Raw genomic sequence first — 26,898 nt, 5'->3', positions numbered from 1 at the left:
AATTATGTAACTCAAGAGGACAGTGCTAAATCTGATCTAGTTAGCCTATAAAATACTGAGTTTCAGATACTGACTACAACTCATCTATTGTATTTAATATTTTTACTGTCAAATACAGCAAAAATCAAATAAATACCTTTTGATTTCAGCAAAACTATTGCCCTTACAATTGATATTTAAAGCTTGTCAGAAGAAAAAAACTGAAAAAGAAAGGATTTTGAATAATGAATTGAAAAGTGACTAAAACTTCCTTATAAAAAAAATCACCAAATGTTTGTAACATTTAAACAAATAAGTTTCTAAAAACATTTTATACTAAAGATCGGTCACCAATTCAAAGGGCTAAACAATACAGCATTTGGATATTTTGACTTGTTTCTTAAAAACTATTTTATACGAAAATGCATTCCGACAAATTCAATCTTGCTGTTATAACTTAGTAATTCCAACCGAACAATAAGGTTATTTCAAGTAAATCCCATTTTTTTTATTATACTTATTTTTTAGTCTGATTCAAGTCATAGCTTACACCTCTTCATATTTCTAACACACAACTTATATTAAAACAGAATGTAGGTCAATTAATTCTTTTAAATGTGCTATTGTATTTAATTTGGGAGTATCATGTTTTTCCTTAAATGGATTCAAATATACAGGAGTTATTATTTTGTGACTTAAGTGAAATAGACAAGAATTGAAAGAAGTTGAAATAATAAAGAAATAATTGTCTAATTTAATAATTAATTAGTATTTTGAATTACCAAACAAACCTTTTTTATAAGGTTTCATACATTTTTGTTAAAGTTTGAAATCCAAGATGAATACAAATATAATACGCCATAATATAAATTTATAAGGGGTGGTCGATCAATAAATCAAATCAAATATTACTCTACTGAGTTGGTGAAAATAGTGAAGAAACCAACATTTTATCAAGCCATAGTTGGTAGCCTATATCAATTTTGAAGTGTTAACTTTGAAATTGTAAATTTATGGCTATCGTATATTTTTTTTTATGTGTTGCCTTGCATGTAGTAATTAACTCATAATCTACAGTATGTGCTTTTCTGCTTGTGATCTAGTTAGAAGTGGGAAAGTTAAAAACTAGTATTTTTTAATAGTTATTCTTATCAATGTATATGTTGGGTTGCAGTATCAGGCAGTTCAAAACACCAGACTTTTGCTCATCATCATTAGAATACAGTATATTTTGTATTTGTTTCCTAACTTGCATAGTAAATCCTCACATAACAGCCATTCATGATAACACTTTCTAATTTAACCTTACCAATTTGAACTTAAAATTTTATTGCCATCCTGGTAAAACGTAAATCACAAAATCTTTCTCTAAAAAAAGGTAAATGCAGACCATCACTATAAATCAATGTTGATAGATTCACTTGCATCTAATTATTTGTTTGTGAACTTTAAAGGTTTTCTACCAGCATTTTACTCAATTGTGTTCATAATTTCATTTATTTTGCTGAACTAATAGCAAGTTTTATTAGTTAACTTAAAAAAAAAAACTGATTAGTTCATGTCTAAACTGAACTTCTTTAAACTGAATTGATCTGTTTCAGGAATTAATTGAACGCATCAAGCAATTAGAAGCTCACAATAAACAGCTAAAAGGCATTCTCTCAAAGCACAATGGATCAGATGAAAGAGAAAATCTCAAAAGGAAACGACCCTTTGACTTTTCCAAGTAATTATAACAAAAGTAGGGGTGGTTAGAACTAGCTGTAGGCCTACAGTAATTGCCTGCTCAAACAGTAAAAACTTATGCAGGGTGTTCCCAATTAGTAATTACAAAAAAATTAGAAATAGACCTTATGATGAGTCCAACTCAAACAAAAATCAAGAAAATCCTAACACCTAGTGAGATAGGCTATCTGCCGTTTTGTTTTTCTTATTTAAAACTAGGATTGCTTTCATAGCAGTGGGGCGATCACTTTCATGGTTTTTTAATAAATACTTTAAGGGTTAAGCAATTAATCAAAAAATGTTTATAGATATAATACAAAAAACAACTCATCAATTTAACTAGTTTCGCTCAGAACTATCAACATCTATAAGGCGTGACCTACATTGGAAGCGAAACAAACTCGGAAAAGAAAACCCAAATTTAACTCCCATAGAAAATGTATAGGGATTAAGTTGCTTTTGCGCATTACTCGAAATAAACACCAAATAAATGAATTCCGATGATTGATGGTAAATCTGTGCTTGCATGCTTTTAATTTAAGACCAAAATTATGCAGATCAATTTAGTAGTTGAAGAGCCAAACCGACTCTGAAACTTTCTTGAAATCGCAGCAACCTGTGACGGGTAAGCTAGTTAAATTATATAGTAAACTGCTGTCATTTACAAGCAGTACTTCACAACCTAGATGTGTGCTCACCTGTGCCAGACGATTGGATCTGGCTTTTTAACTATGGAACCAATGTTTCTGAATTTTTTGTGCTACCTATGTATGGTCAGATATATTTAAGATTTTGTTTGAAGCAACATACTAAATGTTACCATCAATCGGGTCTTCATTTGTAACTCACATGGTAGTAAGTTTTTCAATCGCACATGTAATACCTATTTATTGTAAGGATAGGTTTTAGCTTCCTGAGTACAATTGACTAGTGTGGAGTGTGGCCAAACTCCCAAAAACTAATTTACAATCTTCATTGTAGATATCCAAAAATGCATGTGGCATTTAAGCTTTTATACTTTGGCTGGGACTACCAGGGATTTGCTGCTCTTGAGGAGAGCTGTGATACCATCGAGCATCATCTGTTTGCAGCTCTTCACAAAAGTTGTCTTGTTGAAAGCAAGGATACCTGCAACTACTTCCGATGTGGTAGGACGGACAAGACCGTGAGCGCTTTTGATCAGGTAAGACCTATTTTAAAAAACCTGGTGCGTTCTGGGAACAAACATCAGTTTAGTTAAAACTGTGTAACATTTGTGCTATTAAATTGTGCACCAGTAGCTGACGTAGAGGTTTGGAAAGAACCTATGTTGAACATACAGTCTGCTTCATGACCTATGCTGTCCTATATATTGCCAGTCTATGTCTTATTTTACAACAATGTCATATTTAACATAATCTAAGAGAATCTATCTATCTATTATTAATAGACAAGCATGTTTCTTTAAAACCTTTTTTCTCAGCTTGTGTGCATCGCAGGGGAAATCTATGCATACTGTTAGAAAGATATTTTCCTGTAGATGTACAGAATCTCTTTAAAAATTAAAATAGGCTCAAATATAAGCACAAAAAATGAATTTGAAATTTTAAAAAAATTAACATGGGCTTTATGGGTTGCCATGCTGATGACAAATATATAAACAGAAAATCAAAACAAATGGAATAAATTACAATCACATGTTTTATTTACAGCGTGGGGTGAAAATAGAGAAGCCTGTACCTTTGACTTACAACTATAGTTCGGCCGCTTAGAAAACGACCTGCGCGCTAATGCTAAACCAATGCTGGAGGAGGTCGCTTTCTAAGCGGCCGAACTATAGACATTCCATCCCTATGTTTATATTATAGACATTCCATCCCTATGTTATATTATATTTTTGTTAAAAAGAAAAAATGTAAATTTTCTTTCTTAATTTTTGTGAATCAATTGGACCTCGCCCACAACTTTTGTATACTTGGCGAGGCCGATATGTTGTATTATCACAAATAAATATATTTGAAATTTGAATGATAAATTTGTCGCCAGTTTTAATTAAATTCGTCGTAGTACTCGTAGTTGATGTGGGCCACCAACAGATTGCACTGATCTAAATGACTAATTTCTCTTGAATACACGATGATTTTTACCAAGTCAAACTAATGGAATGACTTATTAAGAGCTATAGCAACTAACTGTTATGACCCATCAACTTTGTCAGCAACAAAAAATAAGATAGAAAATATAAAATTTTAGACACGCATACTGTGACTGGTTCACACAACTACATGTTTTTAATTTAAAAAATGGCGACAAATGGTCCATATAGATGGAATGTCTACATCATAACCCAATATTTAATGCAGGTACATTACATATTTTTGGTCGAGTTTTCGACCACTGGACGACTACTAGTATATTTAAAAAAGTGACAAAACTGACTTGCAAACTTTCACATTGTGTTAAAATATAAAATGTTTGTGATAAACTCATCCCCTTTAAGGTAAAATAACTAGGCCTAAACATGGGCTTTTGAATAAAACTAGACCTTCAGTCTATTTTTTTTCCCAACTAGAAGAGTTTGACCAGTGTTGAGTTAAATGATATTTTTATTTTGAGGCTGAAAACAAATATTTAGTAGTAATATTATAGAAGACACAGTTTAAGAATAGGGTGGAGAAGTGCCAACATTTAAGGTATTTTGGCTCTAACTTTCTTCTCTGAGTTCATCAATGGAAAATTGCATTCTTTTCTGATATAAAGTAACATATAAAGTCAAATACATTAATTACCGTAAATATTATTTCAAAACTCCCAGAACGCTTGAATAATTTGGAACCTAACTATAATAAAATAATTTATTTTCACTGGAAAATCAATCACTTCCGTTTTGTACATCCTCCTGCTTAAAGTGGAAAATTCTAATTTAGTACGTCCATAGGCGTGAGTAAAAAAAAAACTTCTCATGTCTTTCTCATGTCTGAAAACACTTGTGTGTTTTGATGTCAACTCAATGTTTCTCTTTTTATTCTTCTTTTTCTTTTTTTTATTTACTAAATATACTGTTATATTTAGTTGAAACAATTAGTAAACATTGGTAAAAAAACATGTAGTTTAGAGAAGATTTCAACACATTTTATTGATAAATCTGTAAAACCTTCTACACCTGTTCAATTTGGTTTGTCAGTTTGGTGTGACACTAAGGCTACGGCCAAACTTGGTGACAAGGAATGAAAATCGTAACATTAAATTAAACTAGCTGTTAGCCTGTCCTACGTACGGGAATCAAGTCGATTAAATCTGTATATAAAAAGTGTAAACCTACTTACTTTCAAACCCCTACTTTTTTAATGTTAATAGATCCCTAAGAATATGACAACATACCTTAGTGTAGCAATAGAATCAATTATTGCTTCATATTGATGCTTTATGAATGACATGTTTTACCATTTTCTTCAATTTTATTCAAGCCTCTTCACATGTAGATTACAGTATAAATTTAAAAATGAAACTTTGAGCAATACTTTACAAAACATATACAACCTCACTTTAAAACCAAACATAACCCTCCTCAATCTACATAAAGCGTCACAAACATCTTATTCGAGTAAATAAACAAACACCAGTTCATTGTACTGACCAGCCGTTTTATTAAATTAAACTAAATCATGTAGACATTGGAAGCATGTCAGGCGTAGCCTTCTTTGGAAATCAGCCTGTGGGGCAGAGCCCTTAGGAAATTCGTCCATATAAATACTTTTCGGCAAATCTACGCTCTCTAAGCTTCATTTTGATGTTCCATATGCCTATATTTTTATTTGGTAAATTACCTTAACCGTTTACATAAAATTTGATTGTATCACTTTAATAATATAATAGATAACATTTCAAAACACTATTAACGGGTATGGTTAAAAAGTCAACTAAAAGTTTTAAATTGTTGCTAGTATATGGCCACCTCAGCGACCAGGTTGCAAGAAAAAAAGTCACGGCGACCGTCGCTAAGTGTGTCCATAGCCTTGTATTGTCAGAACAGCTGATTTGAAGACTTGAACCTTTGACTATTGATGTATACAAGTAGACATTCCATCCCCATGTTAAAGTTTGCCAGTTTTTTAAACAAAATCGTCATAGTTGATGTGAGCCATTGACAGGTTGTGCTGATCTAAATTACTAATCTCTGCCAAATAAAATACACAATTTGGTTTACCAAGACAAACTAATGGAATGATGTATTGTAAGCTATAGCAACTGTTGAGACCCAAGAACTCGGTCAGCAACAAAAAATAAGGTTGAAACAGAGTTCTAGGCAGTAGCGCATTTTGTGGCTGGCTCCCTCAACTATGTTCTTTACCTTTTTTAATGATAAATTGGAGACAGCTGGTCCATATAGATGGGATGTCTACTTCAGTCACAATATCAAATTTCTGGCTTGAACTCACACTGTTTCAACCACATACACTGTCTCAAATTGGTTTGTCAGTTCGGCTTGTTCACATAGAATCAACAAGCCAAATTGAACCTGTTTATCAAGGATGTATCATCAACATGTTAATGATATAAAAATTATATTTCTTATTATAGGTCATAAGTTTGACGGTTCGGGCTGCTAAGGAAGGAGAGCCACCCTTGGAATACTGCAAGATGTTGAACAGTCTTCTACCAAACAACATCATAGTAATTGCCTGGAAACAAGTTCCTGATGGCTTTAGTGCGAGGTTTGACTGTAAAAAGAGAACTTATAAATATCTCTTTCCTAGGGGCGATTTAGATCTGACAGTAAGTATTTGTCATTTCACAATAGGTGTTCGAGAATATCTGTGGCTCAAACTGTAGCATATATTCCTACTACACAGGAAATTATACCATTCTATATCATAGTTTCAAAGTTAGTACATGGAAGTGTCTCAGAAGTGTTTCGGGGATTGGAAAAAGCTTTGTCACAAATGCATAATCTCTAAAGGGTACTATTTTAAAGGGGACAATATCAATGTAGTAGAATTTAAAAAATATATATACTGTAGTATATTTCATCACTAGGGCCTAAAATGAATCTTGTCGACCTTATCTTTTTGATTGAGGCGAAGCCAAGGTCATAAAATGAGCGAGGGTTGAAAAGAAACTTTTTGCCTGTGTGATGAACTATATTTTTTGTCAAATTGCAACATTTATCAACAAAACAACTTAGAAAACAAAAATACATTTCATGTAAAGATAACCTCTGAAAACATCTTCCAACTTGTTTTCAATTTATTCCTAATGCAAAATAAGCAGCTGTTCAGTTTGTGATTCAATCATTTTGTCTATTACGATTGTGTTACCATACATTATACTATTGATTTGTTGAACTATTGACAAGAATGCAACAATAGGCTACAACAGATAAGGTTAAATAAATCTACAAATAACTCTAATGCATGGGATTGCTGACAATCCAAATTTACAACTGCTTACAACAGCTGACTGTTACTCCTTAGGGATTAAAAAAGGTGTTTTACTCCCTAAGGAAAGATTTATTTTTAGTAAAAAAAAATTTGTTAAGTTACAAACCGATTTATAAACATTATGCCAACATAATGCGAGAAGTGAAAACACCAATTACTACTCGACCCTTTTGCAAAATTTGCTTTTGAGCCTGGTTTTAGTTCCGAGTCCTGTTCATAAGAAAAACACATTTGTCACAACTAGTAAGAACCATTTTAATTTCTTTAAGGGAATATAATAGTCTGAATGTATGAATAAAATTGAAGTAAATATGAATACAATAATTAGGATTAGCAATAACTAACTGTAAATATATTTTTATCAGGCTATGGAGAAAGGCGCAGCATTTTTGATTGGCACTCATGATTATCGAAATCTCTGCAAAATGGATGTTGCTAATGGAGTTATTGAGTTTATCCGTACAGTTGATAATGCTGGAATTAAAGTCATATCTACCAATTCTACCCTCAACAATCCAGGTAGGCTACTTATGTTTTGTTTGCTTTCCTAACAATAAACACTAATTTTTGCTTACAATGTTTGTTTACACTTCTTTTAGGCCTACCATGTTTGAGTCACCCACTACAAGATTAAATTTATTCTCCCGACATAGCTTTGTATTTCATTACTACTACTAAATGAACCCTCTGAAGTGAACTTGTGACTTCGCTACGGGCTAAAATACACATTTTGCTTTAATTCACATTATTACATTGTATTTGAAGAGACAGTGGAAAAGGACGCTACACGTCATTGCAAAGATAAATTAATAGAATAGTATATTTTGACATGAGCAAAAATTAAAACAAAACATCTAATCCGATGATATGATCTTATCTTGGTCAAAATCTGTTGGGAATTGGCTAAGAACGCAGGCTTGCTATAATTTACCCATGTATTAACTTTTAATGAAAACTATTACTATTTTATCTTACAACCAGGCTTTTTGATGGATTCTTTTATGTCTAATGGATGAAATTAACTACTCCAGCCCTCGACCAAAGAACAGTATTGCAGAATTGAAAACGGTTGTTTTTGCTGCGCATAATCATACAAATCTTCACCTAACCCGCAAAAAAATTTGTTTTACAAAAATCGAAAAATCTCAACAACATCTCAGCTGTGACGACTAAAATACTAAACCAATATAGCCAAAATTAACCACAATGATGGTCCATATATCTAGGAACGTCATAGTTCTATTCACTTACTTGAGTTCCCCTCAGGCTTCGCCCCGTGGATTACCAAAGTTTTGAGGTGAGGTTTTCAAAAGTAAATATTGATTGGTCTCCATGGCAGAGCCAATTAATTATTATTAATGCCTATAAATATCCACAATTTGTAACCTCCTATAGTTCGGCCGCTTAGAAAACGACCTGCGCGCTAATGCTAAACCAATGCTGGAGGAGGTCGCTTTCTAAGCGGCCGAACTATAGTAGCTGGATTACGGAAAGACCCCACCGTCCCAGTTTGTATGATTTAGAAACAAGTAACAGCTAGTTAACAGAGATGGTTTGGTAAGATAAACTTGTTTGTTACAGGTTATGACATGTGTGAATTCACATTGACTAGCAAAGGATTCTTGTGGCATCAAGTGAGATGCATAGTTGGAGTATTGGTTTTAATTGGAAGGAAACTTGAGAACCCAGAAATTATTCAACATTTGCTTGATATTGAAAAATGCCCGAGGTATGATATGAACCAGCTTAAATTACTTTATTCTAATCTGTATATATCTAATAATATGTACACTTTACCTCTAATCCTATCAACACTAGAATCAGCTGCTCGTATCAAAAAATCAATCCGACAGTGTAAAGCACTCAATTTTATTACAAAAATTACAATCTTAAGGAAAATCTAAAAAGTCTCTAAATTGGTTTCAGTCATATCTTTGTGACTGCAGTCAGTATGTCGAAGTAACGTTTCTATCAAACTCAAATAAACTTATTAGCATATCTTCAGAAACTTGCCCCGTTAAATTTGGCGTCCCACAAGGTTCAATATTAGGTCCTTTGTTATTTTTATGTTATATGAAATACATGGAAAATGCCTTGTTATTCAAACCAAATTAAAAATTAATTTTATATGCCGATGATTCAAACTTGAAATTATCATCGGAGAATTTAGAAGAAACTGAAGTAGGTAAATTGTAAACTAGAATTAGAAAACGTCAATAAATTTCTCAAGGATCATAATATATTTGTGAATGTAAGAAAAACTAATTGTATTAATTTTTATACAAAACAAAACAGAAATAAGAGAAAACCAGTGATAAATTTGAATTCTCAGCAAATTATAACAAAACGAAATGCTCAGTTTCTCGTCTTAACTATTGATCAGCATTTAGATTGTAATAGCCATGTAGACAAAATCTTACCCAAAATTAGCTCTGGAATATTTACTTTAACACGTTCGCTACCACAATTATATGGAATTTACGTTCGCATAGACCAGCGACGCAATTGTGCGTCGACTCGTTTCTCACAATAGACCACCGACGCATATTTGCGTCAGCTGGTCACATTGAAATGGACTAACGACGCACATTTGCGTCGGTATTCTAATGTTATTAAACAGCGTATTTCTTAGCAACGGTCTATTTTAGAGCCCGGATTTTATCATATCGGTCTAGAGGGATATCTGCCGCAAATGTGCGTCACTTGGTCCGTGGATATGACGATTGGTTACGTCACACAACAGTTGGCAACATTGTTGTTTACATTGTGTATTCCGCGACATCACAGAACAGATGTAAACGTTATAACCTTTGCAGTTTTGGCTAGTGTTTAGTGGAGTTTCTTTAGTTGTTTATGTAAAAGCTTGAAACAACCAAATTTACAACGACGCTTACGTGCGTCGCCTGGTCTATTGAAACGAAAATGTAATCTTTTTAACTGGATTTCGTTAAATAGACTGACCGACGCATATATGCGGCGTTTTAAAATTCGCTCATAACGAAAAATAAAAACAATATTTATTGCTTACTAATTCACTTAAGGTTATTATTAAGTCAATTAGTCCATTTAAACGATATTTCTCTTTTGGTCTGTCGGCAATGTTATTCCTATATCACTTGGTCTGTAAGCAACGTCATGATCATTCCTTTTAGTCTGTAAGAGTGACCGGACCGACGCAAATGTGCGTCGCTCGGTAGCGAACGTGTTAAAGTAAATGTCCTTTTATTGCAGGGTTGCCACCCGTCCCGATTCTGCCGGGACAGTTCTGATTTTGGTTCCTTATGCCCGCATTTAAGCCTATGTTAATACTGGGGGAGGGGGGCCATGTCCCGTTTTTTCCCTTACCTAAGGTGGCAACCCTGTTTTATTGTAATATTGAAACAATACGTAAAATCTAAATCTAAATGTATCAATTTGTTTGAAAAAATCAGTGATATTTCAACTGTTAGTTTTCCATGTGGTTTACAATAAAACTATATCTGCAAGGTGTGGTTCTATTTATTGCCAAAATGAGTATGAGAATAAAAGTTTTTATGAGTACCTACCAAAACTCTCAAATTCATCGCTGCTTGCATTTTTTTCTCTACTTGTAAAACACCCCATTGCCTCAAAATACTTAATGGGCATAAAGACAGGGGTTGGTGTAAAATAATCAGATCAATCCATTAAGAAAATTTGGTAAAATTATAAAAACATGGTATTGTATTGGCATCGAGAATTGATTTTTCAGGTATCGGTATTGAGCACCACAAGTATTCTCTGTTGCAGTAAGCCGCAGTACGGCCTCGCCATAGGAGAGCCACTGCAGCTGTTCCGTTGTGAGTATGAGTTTGACGGAGATTGGGAGATAGACAGACATAACCTGGAGTGTGTGATGCAGAGCCTACAACAGCAGTGGACGCTACATACTGTCAAGTGAGTTATAAATAGTCATATGCACAGCTGTTCTACCTCTGACATATCAAAATGTGAAGCATTTCACTATTTAGGTTATTTTACCTTAAAGCCTCTTTCTTTATAGCTGACATACCCAAATTACAAGAAATGTAGGTTTCTCTCCCATTATTGAGTTAACTGACAGTGACAATCCTCATTTCTGATTGTGTCTAAAGTGTCCCAACAAATTTTCACTCTACTGGTCAATAATACATTATAAGTTTACAGTTTCTTAAAATCAATTTTTTAATAAACACTCAGTTGATGCGGCTCTCCACTGGGCCGACTAAGAAAGAAATAGCCCTAAAAAGCCTTGAATCACTGTCTGCTATGGATACGTTACTTAACGTACTATAGTTACTCAACGTAAGAAATTTCTCCATACGTTTCCAACACCTTTTTACTTTAATTATTAATTTATACAAAAGGGTACATGTCTGCTTAGTTTGAAAATAAATCTTTAAGTCAAAACTTCTAAACTTCCCAAAATTAAAAAAAGTTCAAATATATGCTATTAAGCAATACATTTAATTATTAATTTAATTATTAGTTTCATCTCCTATGTGGAGCCATCATGAGGCGGTACGAGGGACGTTTTCTTTCTTCGTGTGAAGAGCGTCATGTTTAACAATAAATAGACATTAAAAAATAGTCATAAATAAATAGTCAACAAATAGTCATGTAAAAATTAATAGACATTTAGACACGATACCATAGACAAAAAGAATTAAATATAGACCGTCAGCTGTGCTGCAGTTACCATAGGTTCTGGCGCACACCGCTTGGAGCGCCACGTAGTTATGGCGTACGCCGGTGTAAACTACAGCGGATTGCGCTGGAACCTATGGTAACCGCAGCATGGCTGACAGTCTATATTTAATTCTTTTTGTCTATGACGATACACACACAGACACAAAACATTTATGGTAACTGATCAGTTATGACAACAGATGACGCTAACCCGGCGGAGTTTGAGTTCAGTCTGCGGACTTCCCAAAATCCTAACTAATCGCTTCAAATACCCAAAAACTGTGACCTTTAACACTTTTCAAAGATGATTGGCTCCCCTTAACCCTCCTTGGACGACGCCCCTGGCAACATGTGATATGTCTGTTGTTTGTAAAAGCAAAACGAGTATTGAGGTGTCAGTTGAAAACAAGAAACTTAGAGTTGGCCATCATAAAAAATCTTCTCTCAAATCCAGAGTAAACACAGGATCATCGTGACTTAGTTTTTGTTGTGACTAAATAAGTAGTAGGAAACTTAAGTCATATACTCCATAGCGTAATCTGTTGCTATAAGTGGTAATACACACCATGTGTAGAACCTGAATACCCAGGGAATGAAATTTTGGGAGAGGTAACATTAATTGATTGGCGGTACTGATAAGGGGCGCACTCGAACCGAGCACCAAGACAAATACCTAAACCAAGCACATGAGGGGATTTATTACCCTCACACTGGTTAATATTTGTAGCCTAAACCCTTATCATATGTTAACATATCTATTTGTTGGTTATTTAATTATTCATCTTTTCCAAAAGGAAGTCCCTCTTCTCATTGACCTTTCTCCTGTTTTTCGTGACTTCGGTTGTAACCTAACCTAACATGGCAGTATGGGAATGTTGATAATTAGTGTTTAGAGTGTAACTGTTGAAAAAAAAGCCTTTAGTATTACCATATTTTTACAGCATTTTTGTACTTGCATCAACGCCAAAAATATATCGTACTAGATATCTAGTAATATAGCAGGTATAGCGGCTAGTATTTTATAATAACGAAGCAGTTGATGAATTTTTGTGTAGGGTAATGTGACACATTAGAGAACCATTGAGGCAGACGCTGAAGATTCAGGTACCGGGTGGGTCATGTGTGGAGTACAGGACACTACAACAAACTATAACATTTAACACTGGTATAATGGGGTGACCCTATTGGGGATTAAGACATGGTGCTCGGTTCGTAAGCACCCCTGATATGAACATTTTTTTACTGGAGTGGTAAAGGAGCATTAGGTTAATCCAGTTCAATTGAAAAGAAGTTGCTTTTGATACATAAATAGATTAATTTTGTAATTTGAAGCAAGTCAATGAACACTCCCCTCCAGGTATATATTCAGCTTAAATTGTGTTTCAGAAGTACAATGGTGAGTCAGATGATAGCAGGTATTGAGCACATGATGGAAGGTCAAACCGTGTGTCGCCAAAGCAGTGCACTCATCCTAGGGAACAAGGGTAAAGTCTATACGCCTCTCTTGCAGCGGCCTACATGTGGTAAGTAACACATTTAATGACGCTAGTTGCTCAGTTGGTAGTGTGACAGACTTTGGATCCATGGCCGCAATTTTGTGAGTTTGGATCCCAGGACTAAATGTTTCAGTACAAGTCAACCCTTGCATAGTCCTGAGGCCATGCCTATGCATGAAAAACTTTTAAATTCATTTTATGTGGTTATTTATGAGCCTAAATCAAATCAAATCAAAATCTCCTTTCTTAATAAATGTACAAGTAAAATGAATGGACTCAGTGAGTAACTTTTATTGTCTATTCACAATATTTTAAATTGTATAATTCCTCCTTTTTCTTCTAAGAATTTCTTTATTTTAAAGTAAAACTTCCTACTATTACATTCATTTTTTATACCTTTTGTTTAAAAAATTATATATCTAAGGCCTCTATACACTGTGTTTTTGTTTATAAAATTCTTAAGGTTTTCAAGAATGATGCTTGCCTATTAATATATAGACGGATTGATAATTATGTACATCATATATTCATATACCTGTTGACATGTACGTCATCAGTAGTGAACGTGTTAATAGTTCTTTTGATGTCAGGCACCTATTATGCAGTGCTTTATTTCCGTCCAATTTCAGCGATAATACCTAGTGGATGCAACAATTTTTCAATGTGTGAAACTGCAACGGTTAAGTTTAGAGCCATAAAACACACCACAATTGAAGTACAGGCATGTGGGGCTTTCAGCCTTAGAGAGTCTTTATTATACATTCCACTAAATATTATGAACTTGAAAATACATGTTTGCACATGCTTCTCCCTTGCTATAAAAAGGCTACATACACATTTCTCACTTAACTATTTTGAAGGCATGGGACACCTTAATTTTTAAAAAATTATGAAAAATTATTAGTTTGGAATAATGGAAACAACAAAAAATATATGGACGTTACATTGTTAGTGTTATCTATGATGAATTAGCAGTGCAGGAAACAAGTGACCTTAGTAATTCATAGGTTATCTTACACAAACTGATACTGTATACTACAAAATTGCAATGTAAGTAATCAACTTGTTGGTGGTTTGGCTAGATATGTTTTGTTACTCAACAATATTATACATTTTTAAGCAAAAAATTTGATATTATTCATCATAAATTTAGCATTCTTCCAAACCATTTTGTATGGCTTGAAAAACGAATGATATTGAAGATGGTGAAGATATTGAAGCCTTGTTATACTGTACAAAGAAAGTAAAAAACTGTAAATTCATAATTCCCATGTTATTCTTATAGAGAATAATAAACTGTTATACTGTAGTTTGCTTATTTAATGATATTTTTAAGTTGGATTTAGATAAAGTTATTTATTAATTGAGCGGAGCGAAGCTCTTATACTAGAGTGAAAATTTAAAAACGTACGTTTTCATGTCCCTGGCCTTTTACTTCGTAGATACTGGATTTGTAGTTTATTATTATGTGTTTTAATATTTTTTGGGACGGGGGCAACATGATACACACATTTATTTGGTTTTAAATAGGTTCTAGGTATTTTTTTCGTATTTTTAAAGTCTCGAAATTCACGACCATGACGTGTCCCTAGGGTACATTTTCCAACTTTCACACTGTTTTTAGACTAATTATTCATGCCGAAATATATAATGCCATATTTTTATGTCATCAATGGTTATTAAACTTACAAAAAAGGAGCATATTATAATTTTATTGTCATTACAAACTGACTACCATGACAAAATAAGTCTGTCCCTCGATTTGGCGTCACGACCATTTGGGAAAAATTTTCAACTTTGGAGCACGACAGTGGCAAGCCTGGCGTCGATGGAGTCAGTTGGTTTCAGAGACTAGTTCGGGGTGTACGTCAGGATTGTAGTGCCGGTCGTTTCGAGTTGAAAGGAGGAATTACAAGATTAATATAGGAAAGATTGTGTTTTTTGTAATTTTGGTGTGTCCATGACCGTACGTAGTCATTCGATGAAGTAGACATGGTGTTAATTTTTGTTTATAAGATATTTCAATTGCTAGAATAACGTAGAAGTCCACTTTGTATCCTCGAACATGAGGTGCAGGGCTACCGCCAAAACAGAGCCGAATAACACGTAATTTCACGACCAAAGTTTCACGACCATCGCGAGTTTTTTCACGACCAATCCAGCATTATGGATTATAGTGTGTTTGGTCGTGACAATAACTTTAATATAATTGTAAATTTAACAGTTTAGTTCAATTGAAACACATATTTTTATTATAACTAACAGGATAATTGAAGGATTGTTTAGAAAGATTTAGATTATTCCCGACAATTCACGACCGTACCGCTTGTCCCTGACCATCACGTTTATGATTTCTATCATAAAAATTTCAAAAATTAAAATATCGTCATATTTCAATGTTTTATACATAAAAGAAGCACACCTATATACAAACATAACGATTTTTCGGGTCTTAGGTAAGTTTCTTCGGAGTTATACAAACTTAAAAAGATTTTATTGGCTTTTTTTCAATTTTTTGAGTTTTTTTATTTTTTTCTAGAAAGACCAAATATACCAAAAGCTCAGTGACCTTTTTATTGTATAATGGTCATAAAAGTAAATTAGTTTATAGCAAAACATAGTTATAAAAATAATATTAACTATTTTTAATATTCATTTAAACGTCCGTTATGGTCGTGACAGGATTTTGTGTTTTTCAACTAAAGATGCTCTTTTAAAAAGAAACTACCAAAGATATTGCGTTACCATGGACATTTTATGAAACTTCAAATGTTAATGAAATAAAAAAAATAATAAAAGTTTTGAAAAAAGGGGAAAAGAATTTGCAAAGTGCTTTTCCTGAAAACGTACGTTTTTAAATTTTCACTCACTACACTCCTGCGAACGGCTGACAAAGCAATTGGCACAAAATCTAGCACAGTCATAGTAACCAATCATGGGAAGGTATAAATCTGAAATTGTACTTACATTGGACCACAGAGCTTTTCTCTAAGTTTAATTGAAACTTTTAGGAATTTGACATGGACCTTAGAGCTTAATTGGTCGCCATGACATTATTTGGAAGATACCAGTAACAATAAAAAGGTAAACAAAAGTAGCAACATATTATGTTAGTCAACGAATCATCTAAAGTAGCACATTACAAAGAAAAAGGGAAGAACAATCGGATTATTATCATTGAGCATAATTTAATACAAAATGAATAACCAATAATTAGGGTCACCGGAATATTGAGTTCTGCACTAGACGTACCATTAATGCAGTCTTTGAATAGGTACTGCAAATAGGAATTCCATTAAGTTAATGTGAACCAAAGATACCATTAAGTTTGGATACTGCAAGTAGACATTCCATTTATACTGTATGAACCAATTTATTGTACCATCGATACTGCAAGTATATATCTCATTTAAGAGAAACAGATGTAGCATTAACTTTGCAGATGTGCATTGTACACCTTGTTATTTCATACTAAGCTATTACAGAGATTAAATAAATGTCTAATAACACTTGAAACATTGTACTATTTACACCCCGTAAAATTAATATCACATATTATGCTGATTAAGAAGTTATTTACTAAGCTATCTATATAATTAATTCGCTACATGAAACTTTGTCGGTTGAACTCCTCCGCCATTTCTTAACCAATTTCATCTATTGGAAAGAGTGTCACGTAGATTTGCAAACTGACTTTACATTTTTGAAATAGTCCCTTGGGCTCTGCCCCAGTGGCTGTTAAAGTTCCCATGTTATCCCTATGAAGATCATAATTGTTTACATTTTGATCAGCTGTATAATTTAATTGCTGTTATTTATTTTACGCCACACTACATTATTTAGACGAACTTCCCACGCAAGGATTTAGTCCAGAAAACAGCTGTTTGCCGCCAGCTTAATCAAATGGGGTTTCATTGCATACTACTGTACTGCAAAGAGTTTTACCGGACACCAATCAGCTGATTATACTGTATTTAGATGGCAGTGAGTGGTTATAAACAAAAACATAACCTCTCTTAGAGCTTATGACTAGTGATTGTTAGTCCTTTAGTTGGTGGAAACATATAAGGATTTGTACGGATTTAGTCGTATGGCGTAAATTATCGTACGTAACTCGTTCAAAATGTGTGTACCGGACTCGTAAGGTAATCCCGTACTCGACTTTGTCTCGCACGGGAACGACCACACTCGTCCCGTAAACACTTATTTTCAGGACTAGTAACGTAATATACTATTTCAATTCAGTGAAACACATTTACCGATTTTGTTGAAATTAAATATTTACTATTTTAATTTACATTCGTACATATTACAATATAAAATCGAGAAAGCCTGGACAATTTGATGTTTTTTACCAAATAAGAAAAAATGGATTGATATAGTAGGCCTACTGTATTTCTTGAGCAATCATTGAAAGAACCGGGTGTTAACCATGGATAGGATAGTCATAGAACGACACCAAGTGGAAGAAATAGAGATTTCTTTTTTAAATTACTTTCGTTATCAACCTGTATAATGAAGAACACCTATTATATGAAGATTACCACAAACAATGAAGAAGGATGTTGTTAGTCAAAGTGCTACTATTTTGTAGGAAACATGGACTTAACTTTACGATGATTGGCAAAGGAAACCCCTTTACGGCTGAATTAATCTGGTACGGCAAGGACATTAATAGTTTTTCATAAAAGTCAAGTGATTTTAAAAGAATAAGATTACATCCAAGAAAGCTTAATAAAACTTTCATTGAAGGATTCACATTATTCACATTTAAGGGAAACAAAAATCCATCTGAACAACATTAGGCCTTTCAATTCTGATTTTTTTCAGGTAAATATAATTTACGCTATAACAGTAACTCAGGTAACTAGCCAAAGTAATGCCAATTGTAGCAAATACAATTGTGACAGAGAGGTTATGCAGAACATCAGGTAATTCTTAAGTAATGCAAACAAAATCGCTATAAAAAAATTACTGAAATTTTTAAACGTGGGCTACTGGTGACAATGGGTGGTACCATGCAGATGCAGATCTGGTTAAAAAAAACCAGATCAGCTTTTAAAAATGATAAAATATTTACAAGAAATTTTGATTATATGGAACTGATAGGTAATATGAATCTATGATATATATCTATCTATAATACGTAATCTATGAGTTGAGTCTTTTAAACTCATCGAAAATTATGACTTTTATTCGTTTTTTAATAACTACTTTACTTTGCAATTACTCCATTTCGAGCAATCATCTGAAAACACTTTATTTACTTCCCTGCAACAGCAATCCTATTAACTCATTGAACCTAGGAAATAAATCTGACATTATTTTAGGAAATATTTTAGTTGAAAAAGAATTAGGCAAATAGAAATTTGGTTTCTCTGCAGGTTTGCTGCAGCGGGGGTATTTTATTAGTTGTATGTCTTGGATATCTATTCTCACATTTTTGTATGTTTTTACAGAGAGTTTGGAAGCTCGCATCGCTCACTATGTGGAAAAGAAAAGACTCGACATAAACCTCAAAAAAGAAGATAAAAAGGCTGCTTAAATAAACTGAATAAAAAACAAGTTCTGGCTCAAAAGTGTTTTTTTTTTTTTATAACTACCTACCTAAGTTTTAATTATATATTGGGTCCCATAAATAGGTACAACAAATTTAAATCATAAATCTTTATTGGTTGTTAAATAACTAAGTTTCAATAGACCTCGTCAACAATAAAAATGGCATGAAAAAGGGCCTTAGTTTACTTAATAGTTTAAACACAGCCATAGGTTTATTGGGGAAAAATAAAACCAAAGTCAAGAAGAAAATATTTTTCCACAAATGCCCCATTAGTGAGGTTGCTGCCTTTTTGTTTTAATTTTTTTAAGAAAAAAAAGTCTCTAAATATATTTTTAGTTTAATAAAATTGGCAGCCATTTTAATTGTTATAAACCACTAAAAAATGACTTATTCAACAACAAAATTCTGAGTACACTTTAATATAGAATTTGAAATTCCCTATTAAAAGACGTCAACTTCAAAAAGATCAAATTGTAAATAGCTATAATGCTATAATGAGCTTAGCTGAGAAATCACAATTTTTAGGCGCAAAGTGATGCGAAGCTATACTGCTCAGCCTTATTTTTGCCTGGCCTGTAGGCTAGAAGTAAAAGTCCTCATTACTCAGCTATTTATTGTTCAATGTTTTTAAACTAGGTATTGTTCAATAGAAAGTTTAAAAGCTAAGTAAAAGTGGTCATGGCATTTTTTCACAAAATCAGCCATTTTTTGTAATTTGGTAAATGTTTTTACAATTAAAGTGGCAAAATCGGTCCTGATATAGGATTTTTTTTATTTGATACTGTTTTAACAACCTACCTCAAAACACATTCATCCACGTCATTAAACTCATTATTTTCTTATTGCTCAATCCACCTTCAGCTACATACTCTCCGCGTTTTTCAAAATTGTCAATAAAATGTTATTTGGAATTTAAATGTCCCAGGCAATTTCACTTTTTTTCTTCAACCCATCGTCAACTGTCTTAGTCACTCTTTATTCAGTCTTTTGTCAACGTTTTACACCCGCGCTTAACTGACAACATCACATAACACGTTCACAAAATCTCAATAACTGGCAGACAGTATACTGTACTAGCCATTTCCAAACAAACAAAGGTAGTTATTTTCATGGCTCAACAGGAATAAAAACGCAGGTGATTTGCAAAACTTCAAGTTATTAGGACACATCGTGGGATCTTAGACTGATGAACCTAAACATTTGAGTTATTGTGGCTATAGTATATTTAAGGAAAATTTGTTTTTTTAGAGGTTTGGTATTAACATTCTACTTGATGGGGTTATTACACAGGGATTATAAAAAATTATATTTTTACACCAAATATCAGAATATGTAAAAATTATGTTTTCATAAATGTTATTCAAATATATTTAGCTGCAATACTCCTTTCAATGCTTCCATTACTAATACCCTAATAAGAGCGTCCGAATAGGCTAGAAAGTAAATATAAAGAATGTGTGTGTGTGGAAAGGAGCGGTCAGTGGTCATCCCAGGAACATCATTCGGAGATTCCCAACATCGCCATAGACAATGAATGCCCGCAATCTTGGAAACGTTTGTGTCTCCACCCAGAAATGCCTCATGATAGGTTTGAAATAGGAAACTAATGAAGTTTTAAGCCTCAAAAGAAACCCCAGCTTCTTGAATATTAAGTGGGTTGAATCAATAACTTTGGGCTTGAGAACCTTTACAAAGATGGAAATGTATGCAACATTATGAGTATGAGAATATGATATAGAACCTTTCTTAACACTTAACAGAGTTATGATTAGCTGGAATATAGGCTAGCCAACGTACGATTTTTACAAAGCAACAGTCTGTCCGGTTTTTAGAGTTCGGTGGCGTTTTCTTCTCATAATCTAAATGTACCTATTCAATACTTGAGAATTTCTCAAACCATTATTCTCATATGTTTTACATCATGAGACATGGAATTGCCCTGAACTGTTAAAGAACTAATATAATTGTTTAAGTACCTTCAGTCTCCATAGTTCAAAATAAGTGATTTCTGCGACATATTATTCAAACTGGAAGCCTTATGGCACAACAACATGCTGAAACCTAGGTGGCAGAAAATTACTTTTAAACTGGAGACTGAAGGTATTTAAACCATTAAGTTATGTATATTTATTATTGGTAAATCTTGCACTTGCTGGTTATTTTTCTATTTTCAACAATATTTTCTATTTTCATGGTACTCGTGAAAAAGACCAATCCGTTGTGAAATAATTAAATACTATTAATATATAGATGGTAAGTGTAGGCTAATAATATAGTTTGCTTTATTAAAATGCTATGATTTTTAATAACTTTGTATTGTGTGATTTAAATTAAAACTTAAGAAATTTAGGGGTTACGGTACTGAATAAAATCAAAATTCCACTTTCTAACTGTCCAAAATAATTTTATTGTTAATTTTCTACATAAATTTGTGAATATTATACATAATCACACTATACAAATAGTACAAACAGTGGTAGTCTACAAACAATAATTCTAAGATATTTTTTCTTAAATGAAAACATTGGTTTATTTTGTACAAAACCCAAATTCATATACCGCGGGTTAAGGAACACTTTGTTGTGGTGGTGCTAAAAAGTTCAGATAATCAGATGAGGAATCGAAGGGCTGCAGGAAGAAAAAAGGGTCAAGAAAACAATAAACTCAGTAGCTACTGTACCGGTAACTAGGTACTCAATATTTACAATCATAACATATTTTAAACAAAATGTCTTTATAAAATATAATAAATGAAAAGACTACTGTTAAGAATTGTGCAGAAGCACATGAGACTGTCGGATATTCTAGTTTATTAACAACGGAGTTTAATAAAAAGTGTTATACATTTGTAACTGATTACATTTATTTTTTTATTGGGAATATTTTCTACACAATTCCAGCATTGTCTGGATACTTTTGGCGCTTAGTTAAATTAAGCCTACCGGATAGCCTAATGCTATGTTGTAATTTGATCCTTAAAAAAAGGGCTGAAACATTCTACATTAAAGACAATGTATTCACTGTTTTAGGCAATGTCATTGTTTTAAAAAATCTAGTGTATCAGATTTGAGTGGCTGGATACAAATTGTATGGTTCCACTTATATATAATAATTTGTTGTTGGCAAACAATGATAATGTTGCTCATAACCTATCCTTCTTGTGAATTGACTAGATTTGCATTTAAATTCTTACAAGTATTAAATTATGTACACTCACGCATATTATAAAACAAAGCACATTATAAAAAAGGGGCGAAAAACTATGTGGTGAAATATTAGGCCTCGGTATAAGGCACTTCCACATCACAGTTAAAACTTTACCTAATGTTTTCATAGTTATTGTATTAGGTGTAGGACGTAAAGTAAGTTAAAGTGCAGCCATTGTCACTAACTTCTTACTGTACACTTTTTTACCTTTTTTAGCATACCGGTATTTTAATTTGTAAAAGAAAAGTATATATATTGCTATCATTCATGAAGTTATAGGCCACATACATTTTAACCAGCCAACTACATATTATTTTATTTACCAAATATAAATAAAGTTAATCCAGGTCGCTATGTAATTCCAGGGCCTGCAGTAATTCTAAAAATGATTTTGGAGTATCAAGAACTTACCTCATCATCATAGTCTTGAACTCTACAGTCTTGATTTAATTTAAATAGGCTACAAGAAATGTTTTCCATATTCTTCCTAAAGCCCCGTTTACACAAAGCCAGTAAAGCCTAGGCAGGTTACTTGCCTCTAATTTTCAAGTCACCTAAAGGCAAGTACACCTACCCTGCCCTCCAACAGGCCTCGTGTAAACGCAGCCTTAGAGAAATACAGACCACTCTTTCAGTTGTAATTCCTGATAAATGTACAACACCGGTTTAGCAATTTAAGATTTTTTATACTTTGCTCTGAACAAACCAAACACTATTGCTATGTGTGAAACGTGAAGAGCAGCACTACTGAGTATAGTTGAGGGATAAGTATTCCAACATAACTCAATCACACCCATTATAATAAGTTTCCATGTTGGAGTGTACGGAGTAGACCAAAGAAGATAAGGCAAAGTGTGAAAGTACCATACATAAAACTGGTAATGTAATGAGCGAGCACAAGCTACACCTAAAAAGTTGCAAGTAAATAATGGTAAGATAAACAACTGTGAACTAGTGTCCATGTTGACACGTTCTTTCCTTTTCTTCAGCTGCGGCTTGACATCATCTTCTATTATCTTCAGTGTGGCAAAGCTGCTGAGGTAGGTTTTCCATGAATTTATAAATGCACATATCAATGTCAAATGAATTATTAGAAGCAAAATGTGAAAGTATCGGTTAACAAATAATTCTTCTGGCAAAAATCTCCAATTTACAGTCCACTGATGTAGAAACACACGGCCTAAGTCAAAAGAACCTTTAATGTAGGAATAAGGGTTTGTAAATAGGAAAGGTAAGCCCAATAACACTTGAATGAAGCCACAAATGGTAAGTTGTTTGATTGTTCCTTTTACACCAAGAGAAAAGTAATAAGCTATTAGTAAAGCCGGGGCAAACAATAGAATGTTCATTTTTACGGATACAGCAAGGCTGTAGAATATGCTTCCTATGGTCCATCTATTGTCCAGGAATAAGTTTAAAGCGGCAAAAACAAGCATGACCGCAACACCATCATTGAACATTCGAAGTACAAATATGGAATGAATCCTGTACGAAGTACAACATGCTAGGAGTATAGCATAGGGAGGCACTTTCTTGGTTTTGTAGTAGATACGAAATACTAACGCTAATAAGATTAAGTAAAAAGCAGCAAAAATGTACTGAGCGAGTCTAATATTTGTACCATGTTCTGTCAAAAAATACAATAGTCCAAAAAAATAAACAAAACCTGCTGGGTACACCAAAGGTCCAGTATCACCTTTCAGTTTGCTATAGTCAAGAGTCCCATTTATTACACCTTCAACTTCCTGCATATAAGCAACCCAGTCAATTTCAGTGTACTTTACGTGTCTTATTACTATTAGATTGACTAATATTTCAAAAATGAATAATAGCACAGATACGATCAGAAAATTTCGTGGATCTAGTAGTAATGATATTGCATAGTTCCAAGAACAACATTTCTTCCATGTGACTTTAAATCGTGAGAAAAAATCATTAAGAGATGAAGATTTTTGTTTCTTATTTGGGGCCATCACTGCACTTTACAAAACTCAAAAAACTTTACAAAAATCACAAACGTTCTAAAATTATAAATGTAGATATACGGGCGGTCCCAGTTACATTCTAGGTTAAGTTATTTTGGTTTGGATTGGAAACACAGCAGACAGCACGTCATTGGCAGACGAACTTTCCATCAGACAGACAGACAGAGACAGACAGGCTGCGCAGGCTCACTATTCTTTTCTCTTGGTCATTGCCATTGCGACTCTGCCACCTGAATTGAACTTTGATTGAATCAGGCAGAAACCATAAACCGTAAATAAAATTAAAATAATCTTAGAATAGCCAACATTTAGGAAAAGTATCGAACATGTTTAGATTATCGTGACTATACACGGCCACCTTTAACTCCAGGCCGAGGCCTTCAAGGTGGCAACATCGCAAGTAGGGTTGAAACAGCTGTTTTGTTGGGTGGGTTCCATAATATCGACAACCGTAGAAATTGATCGAAACTGAATTATTCCCAGTTTGTCGACACTGGAATATTCCCACTTAACCGACATCCCAAATAACCGACGTCGCAAATGATCGACACCACAAATTGTCGACATCCCATATTGTCGACAATGAAATAGTTTCACTATGTCGACACTGAAATAGTCCCAGTATATCGACAAGCTCCCGTTCTTCGGAGCTACTCTTGAAAAGGAGTTGTTCTAATTCATCGTTCAGTTCCTCAACTCACGAGTCGCAATATTTAATTCCGAATTCCGACGGACAATGAATAATGTGGCCGTGGCCATTTTGACTAAGCGACAAGCGTTAAGTTATTATTAACCTAACTTTTATATTGTAAATATTTATCTTTTTTATTTCTTTCCTTGCTTACAGGAAAATTGGTGACTCGTGTGTTACAAACAATAGTTTTTAAGGGAAAAAATGTGAAATAATTTGTATAGGTAGGCTATGTAGGCTAATCAACATGATAACAGACACTTTAGGTAAGTCACCAACAAGAAGGTAAAGTAAGACACCAACAAGAACTTAAGATACAGCTTATTCGTAGGCTAATTCTGAATCATCAAGCAATATTGTAGCAAATGTTTGAATAGGCATATCCCTAGGCTATTAGGATTGTCTCTTATTCCCATTGACCCAGTGTCAACTTTAAGAATTTGTTTATGTAAAAATATTCGGCTGCACTTTAGTTTATGTCCTTTATTCATTCAAATGAAAGATAATACATAAGTTAGACTATTTAATATTTTGAATATTTCATTCCGTTAGTTAGGTTAGGTTTCACCCTAACATTACCCAAAATTGATATAGGCCTAAGTTTATCGAATGAAATAATCAATAGGCCTATGACTGGGACGGGTGGCGTCGTCCTGTAATCCAGCTTCAGCTACTAGGAGGTCACGAATTGTGGATATTTATAGGCATGCACTGTGGATGCGATACTCCCTGGTGTGGATTAACGTCCGCTTGAGTGAGTACTACGACTATCCGCAGTACTATCCAGATAATTAGACCAATTCGTATATAGACCAAGGCAATAATGTGGTTCGGATTCCACTATAAACTGTAGGTCCCTTAGTTGCCATTAGCTGTATGGGCTATTAATTAACAGCTGTGTCTAAGGAATGTCGGCCTTAGTCACTAACAAGACTACAAGATCGCGCCACTCATCCTGATCCTACACTCATTTCCATTCGTACTTGGCTTAAAATACCTACTTTGTATGGTCGCCAAGTAATAAGAAAGAAAGTATTAAAGAAATATATTCATTGGAATGAGTGTAGGACGTAAACTTAAGTGCTGTAAAATATTCTAGAGCTGTTTGTATTTGGTGTAAGACTAGACTTGGATTATATCATTCATTGCTGATGACATCAATGTTAATTTTATAGATGATCCTGGAGCAAAGGCTGTAATTTGACCTGAACCCAAATTGGTCTCTATTTTAAATATTGTCTTGAACCAATAAGTTAAGAGGACTAACCTTTCTGGACGACATTGCCATCGACATCACAGCAGATGAGAGAGAAAGAGAGACCAGAGTTGTGGACCCTGGAGGCAATTACCATACTGCCGTGATAATGTTCCTTGGTCTAACCATAACTTAAGTGAGATGAGTCAACATTCTTTCCCCTTTGTGATAGATTCTAGGCTATGTTTGTTAACTAAGTTATTCAAAGTTCAAATCGGTACTTTGGTAAGTGTTATCCGGAGGCTACAGATAGGCTATACAGCGCTTTGTGGCGGTTATGTTAGGTTGGATTATCATAAATGGAAAGAACATTTTTATGTCCTAGGCCTACTGTCCATATTTGGGTGGGTTCCATATTATCGACAACCATAGACACTGATCCAAACTGAATCATTTGCATTTTGTGTTGAACAGAGTTTGAACAACTAATTATTTATATGTTTTATGGTAACTGTAGGGTAAATATAATGTGTAACACAAGTGCAAACTGCCATTGCTGCACTCGACAAACTTTCCACACTCGCCTACGGCTCGTGCGTAAACATTTCTCTCATGTGTAGGAGGATAATTAATCTTTATGCAAATTTATAGTTTTTTTATAAACATTCAAAACTAGGCCCCTACTTAAAATGCATTTGGATTACATCTCGAAACATGTTGTTTGGAAATGTCTTAATTAGGCTAGAGCTTGCATTTTTGCAAATTGGGAAATAACAAAGAATTAATGTTGAACACGTTCGATACCGAGCGACGCTCATATGCGTCGGTCCGGTCACTCCTACAGACCAAAAGGAATGATCATGACGTTGCTTACAGACCAAGTGATATAGGAATAACATTGCCAACAGACCAAAAGAGAAATATCGTTTAAATGGACTAATTGACTTCATATTG

At 33.7% G+C, this 26,898-nt stretch overlaps 2 protein-coding genes across 2 annotated transcripts in view; one reads left to right on the top strand and one right to left on the bottom strand.

Moving 5' to 3' along the window:
* LOC128993907 (tRNA pseudouridine(38/39) synthase-like) overlaps window positions 1-18,881 on the top strand; it is a 28,571-nt gene extending 9,690 nt beyond the window's left edge. The window contains exons 2-9 of the mRNA XM_054418008.1: window positions 1,581-1,705; window positions 2,686-2,887; window positions 6,265-6,459; window positions 7,490-7,643; window positions 8,706-8,853; window positions 10,893-11,039; window positions 13,197-13,333; window positions 18,766-18,881. Of these exons, the coding sequence (XP_054273983.1) occupies window positions 1,581-1,705; window positions 2,686-2,887; window positions 6,265-6,459; window positions 7,490-7,643; window positions 8,706-8,853; window positions 10,893-11,039; window positions 13,197-13,333; window positions 18,766-18,851 (1,194 nt within the window). The 3' untranslated portion in view covers window positions 18,852-18,881. The remainder of the gene's footprint in view (window positions 1-1,580; window positions 1,706-2,685; window positions 2,888-6,264; window positions 6,460-7,489; window positions 7,644-8,705; window positions 8,854-10,892; window positions 11,040-13,196; window positions 13,334-18,765) is intronic.
* Window positions 18,882-21,264: 2,383 nt separating this feature from the next.
* On the bottom strand, window positions 21,265-24,220 carry LOC128995161 (lethal(2)neighbour of Tid protein-like). The gene has a single exon (XM_054420079.1). It carries the CDS (start codon window positions 24,044-24,046, stop codon window positions 22,748-22,750), a length of 1,299 nt encoding a protein of 432 aa, XP_054276054.1. The 5' UTR covers window positions 24,047-24,220; the 3' UTR covers window positions 21,265-22,747.
* Window positions 24,221-26,898: the final 2,678 nt, after the last annotated feature.

This window comes from Macrosteles quadrilineatus, unplaced genomic scaffold, assembly GCF_028750875.1.
Source record: "Macrosteles quadrilineatus isolate MER2022 unplaced genomic scaffold, UCM_ALF_1.0 Scaffold_5__1_contigs__length_97177068, whole genome shotgun sequence".
Classification (NCBI taxonomy): Eukaryota; Metazoa; Arthropoda; class Insecta; order Hemiptera; family Cicadellidae; genus Macrosteles; species Macrosteles quadrilineatus.
Note: the sequence above shows the minus strand (reverse complement) of the source record. Positions and strands in the feature narration are given on the sequence as shown.

Bases quoted from the DNA above. Each gene is read 5' to 3' on its own strand.
- LOC128995161 (XM_054420079.1), bottom strand. From the start codon at position 24,046: ATGGCCCCAAATAAGAAACAAAAATCTTCATCTCTTAATGATTTTTTC.